The 4,038-nt window shown below is 60.7% G+C and overlaps 1 protein-coding gene across 2 annotated transcripts in view; it reads left to right on the forward strand.

The window, feature by feature from the left end:
- ZNF444 (zinc finger protein 444) overlaps positions 1 to 3,764 on the forward strand; it is a 12,410-nt gene extending 8,646 nt beyond the window's left edge. For both annotated transcript variants that reach the window (XM_059383205.1, XM_059383207.1), the window contains exons 3-4: positions 752 to 836; positions 2,691 to 3,764. In XM_059383205.1, the coding sequence (XP_059239188.1) occupies positions 752 to 836; positions 2,691 to 3,283 (678 nt within the window). In that variant the 3' untranslated portion in view covers positions 3,284 to 3,764. The remainder of the gene's footprint in view (positions 1 to 751; positions 837 to 2,690) is intronic.
- Positions 3,765 to 4,038: the final 274 nt, after the last annotated feature.

Here is a 4,038-nt window from a genome sequence, read left to right on the forward strand (position 1 = left end):
CCGAAGGCAGCTGCTTAACCAACTGAGCCACCCAGGCGTCCCTAAGCGTTGCATTTAAAAGAAGTAAATATGAGAAGGAAGTTGGGTGTGTGGAACTCAGGAGTCAGCTCTCCTTTGTTGGCACCAAGATTCTGATCTGTTCTTTGGGGACAAGGGCTTAAGAACAATGACAATAGTGTGAAGAATATGAACATAAAATATGTCTGAAACATAGAATAGTCTAAAACATTTTCAGTAACCTTTCATGTTCCTGACTGACACTGTCTGCTCAGAAGTGATCTACCATTTGATCAGGGAAAAGTTCCATTCCTGAGCTTTATTTTTTTCCTGAGTTAGAGATAGCTTATGTGTTTTTCTTGTGTATTTTGTCAAGGAGTTTGGTTTGCACTTTATCCAGAGGGCAGGAATTGTGAAGCTAAGGTAGGATTTAAAGCTGCTGTGTCAGTTGTCCTTTGCAAGTCACCCCAGACTTAGAGGCTTTTCACAACGAATGCTTGTTGTCTCACAGTTTCTGTGGGTCAGGAATTTGGGGCAGATCTGACTCAGGGACTCATGAGGGGGTTAGCTGGGGGCTTGGGGGATCTGGTCCCCAGATGGTCCCTCACCTGGTAACCAGCCAGAGGCCTGGTGGCCAGCTTCTCCCAGAGCACGTGGTAGGGCTTGATGACAACGTAGTGGGGTTTGCAGGGGAGAAAAAGTAGAGCCTGTCACTGTGGTTTCTCATTTCTGAGTGTGGTATCTCTCATTCCAGGGACCAGCAGTGAGGGCACCTCAGGATGTGACAGAAGGCTCTGGAGTGAGCACTGGAAAGGATGATGTTGGGATGATGCCCTTAGGTGAGTAGCTCACCCCTCCCCCACCCTGAGGGGGTCCCCCTCCTCATCATTCATTTTCTCAGTGAACATTCCTGGTGACCCTGCCATGTGCCAGGCCCTGAGCTGGGCACCGGGGCTGGAAATGGGTCAGACACGCCCTCACAGAGGGCACGGCGATAGCGTGTGCCTGACGGTATAGCCGGTGCCTAACCATGCGTCCCAGCTGGGCGTGTGTGCCGGGCACCGTTCTGCCAGCTCTCTTGCTACCTGTGTTGCCACCTGGGACTCTCACCCAGTATATCAGCAGACTAGTCCTCAAGAAAAGTCCACAGTTTGGGTTTTTATGACATGCCTGATTTTCACACATTTTTCACATTTTTAAGCACATTGCAGTGCACCAAGCCGACCCCACCTCTGGCTGGCCTGCTGGGTACACGCTGCCCTCTGGGAGCCGACGCCCAGCAGACTGGAAACCCAAGGTCCAAGGAGCTCAAGCAGCTTGCCTGAGGCCACATAGCAAGTCAGGGCCAGAGCCAGGGTAGGGACGGTGGCCTCTGCCCCTGACGGGAGGTTTTTCTGCACCCGGGAAAGACGGCCAGGACACCGGGCGTAGGAGCTGGTGGCTGGTGTGGAGGAAGCGTGTGGATGGGAGCAGGAGCTTCATACTTCGCAGTTGCACTGGGGTCATTCTTGTAAATTGGATCATGAGCTGGAGCTTATCCCCCCAGAACTCCATAGGGCAGTTTAAAAACCTGGAGAAAGGAAATGTGAGGTTCACCTGTCCCCCGACTTATCCGCCCATCCGTTTCCCCAGATCCCTACTCACGCCACACATCACACATCGTGTGGCCAGCCTGCCTGCTCTTTCACGCCTCTGTCTCCCTACTGTCCCCTCTCCTCCATCCACCCCCACCCCCCCACCTGCTGTCCATCCCTCCCTCTCTCCATTGTCCATCTGTTACTTTATTTCTCAAGATTTTTTTTTTTTTAATTTGACAGGCAGAGTAGGCAGAAAGGCAGGCAGAGAGAGAGGAGGAAGCAGGCTCCCTGCTGAGCCGAGAGCCCAATGCAGGGCTCCATCCCAGGACCCTGGGATCATGACCTGAGCCGAAGGCAGAGGCTTAACCCACTGAGCCACCCAGGCGCCCCTCCATCTGTTACTTTAAACCAGGAACTTAAAAAAAAATTTTTTTTAGAAAGATTTTATTTATTTGACAGAGATAGGGAAAGAGGGGAGTGGGAGAGGGAGAAGCAGACTCCCCACTGAGCAGGGAGCCTGATGCAGAGCTGGATCTCATGACCCTAGGAATCATGACCTGAGCTGAAGGCAGACACCTGGTGACTGAGCCATCCAGGTGCCCCAGGAATCTTTTTTAAAAAGGTTTTAGTGAAAGGGGGGGGGGGGGGGGGGGGGGGGGGGCGGAGCAGGGACCCCGCCCCCAAAGGGGGGCTCAGTCCTAGGATATGAGGTCATGACCCAAGGGGAAGGCGGATGCTTAAAGGACTGAGCCACCCTGGCGACCCACTGTCCATCTGTCTGCCCGCCCCGCCCCCCCCCCGCCCCTCCCCCTCGCCAGCTCCTGCACCATCCACCCACTGACGCTCCCGGACACGCGGCTCATCTGCATCCGCATTCCCTCTCCTCCCGCTCAGCCGTGCCCGCACGGCGCCTCCGTTTGTTGGGCACTGACTGCACTGTGCGGGGTCCCCGCGACCCATCAGCCCTACCCCGGCCCCCATGGTTTCCTGGCATTAAGCTTTGCCCGGGCAGGGCCCTTCCTGGTACAGGCCCGACCCCCCCCCCCCCCCCCCCCGGCCTGCCCCCGCCCCCTGTGCCCTGCACCACCCCGCCCTCACTCTGCCTTTGTCCGGCAGGAGATGCGGCCCCCGGGGTGGAGATGCTGGCGACGGGGGACGCCCAGGCCACGCGCCCCTACAAGCAGGAGCCGGGCAGCCCTCCACCAGCCCCCGCGGCGCCGCCTGCGCCCGGCCTGCCCCCCTTCCTGGCGGCGGCGGCGGCCGCCCCGGGCACCACCTCCTGCCCCGAGTGCGGCAAGGTCGCCCTGAAACCCGCGCACCTGCTGCGCCACCGGCAGAGCCACTCGGCCGAGAAACCGCACGCCTGCCCCGAGTGCGGCAAGGCCTTTCGGCGCAAGGAGCACCTGCGGCGCCACCGCGGAACGCACCCCGGCGGCCCCGGGCCGGCCCTGCGCCCACTGCCTGCGCGCGAGAAGCCGCACGCCTGCTGCGAGTGCGGCAAGACCTTCTACTGGCGCGAGCACCTGGTGCGCCACCGCAAGACACACTCGGGGGCGCGGCCGTTCGCCTGCTGGCAGTGCGGCAAGGGTTTCGGGCGCCGCGAGCACGTGCTGCGCCACCAGCGCATCCACGGCCGCGCGGCAGGCAGCGCGGGCGCAGCGGCGGGCCCCGGCGGCGGGGGCCCCTTCCCGGCCTGGCCACTGGGGTAGCAGCCGCCGCGCCTGCCGCCCAGCCCCTCCCGGCCTGCAGCCCCCTGCTCCTGCGCCGGCTCCAGTCGGAACCTGTTTCCTCTACTCCTGTCCCGGGCCACATGGCCCTATCGGGTTGTCACGGCCTGCCAGGCTGTCCCACTCCGTGCAGGTGCGCCCGCGAGCCCCTCCGCCCCCCTCCCCGTCCTCTCCACCTGCCGTGTGGGTGCCCAGCGAGGCTGGCCTGAGCCCAAGAGAGGAGCGCGGGCCCCTGATCTAGAGGAGGCTGGAGGAAGGAGACCCCTCCCCACGGGGCGAGGGTGGGAGGGGGAAGGGGTGATGGTTCTGACAGGATGGACTGGGCTCTGCTCGTGGGCTCCTTGGGCTCGCCCCTCTCTGCGGCTGGGAGGGTGCGTGATGGACAGCGATGCCCGCTCCAGGGAAGCATCGCGGAGACCACAGTTCACCATTTGGAGAGTAATAAAGTTACTGATGAGAGGTGCCCAGGCAGTCCCGGGTTCTGTGAAGGTGGGCCTCACCTCCAAAGCCCGTGTTCTGGGGGGACCTTGGGCATCAGTTCCTCATCCTTGAGCCTGGAGAGGAGCCTCTCAGAGATGGGTTTCATCCAGCTCCCTGGGGGCCCAGGAGCAGGTGTCTCCACTGCCGTCCTTAGAGCCAGAACTGGCTTGGCGACAGACCCTCTTGGGTTCTAATCTCGGCCTGTGGCTTCCTGGCTGCTCAGCTTTCATACCCACTGTGGGTTTCGGTGTCCACAT

Source organism: Mustela nigripes, chromosome 17 (genome assembly GCF_022355385.1).
Source record: "Mustela nigripes isolate SB6536 chromosome 17, MUSNIG.SB6536, whole genome shotgun sequence".
Classification (NCBI taxonomy): domain Eukaryota; kingdom Metazoa; phylum Chordata; class Mammalia; order Carnivora; family Mustelidae; genus Mustela; species Mustela nigripes.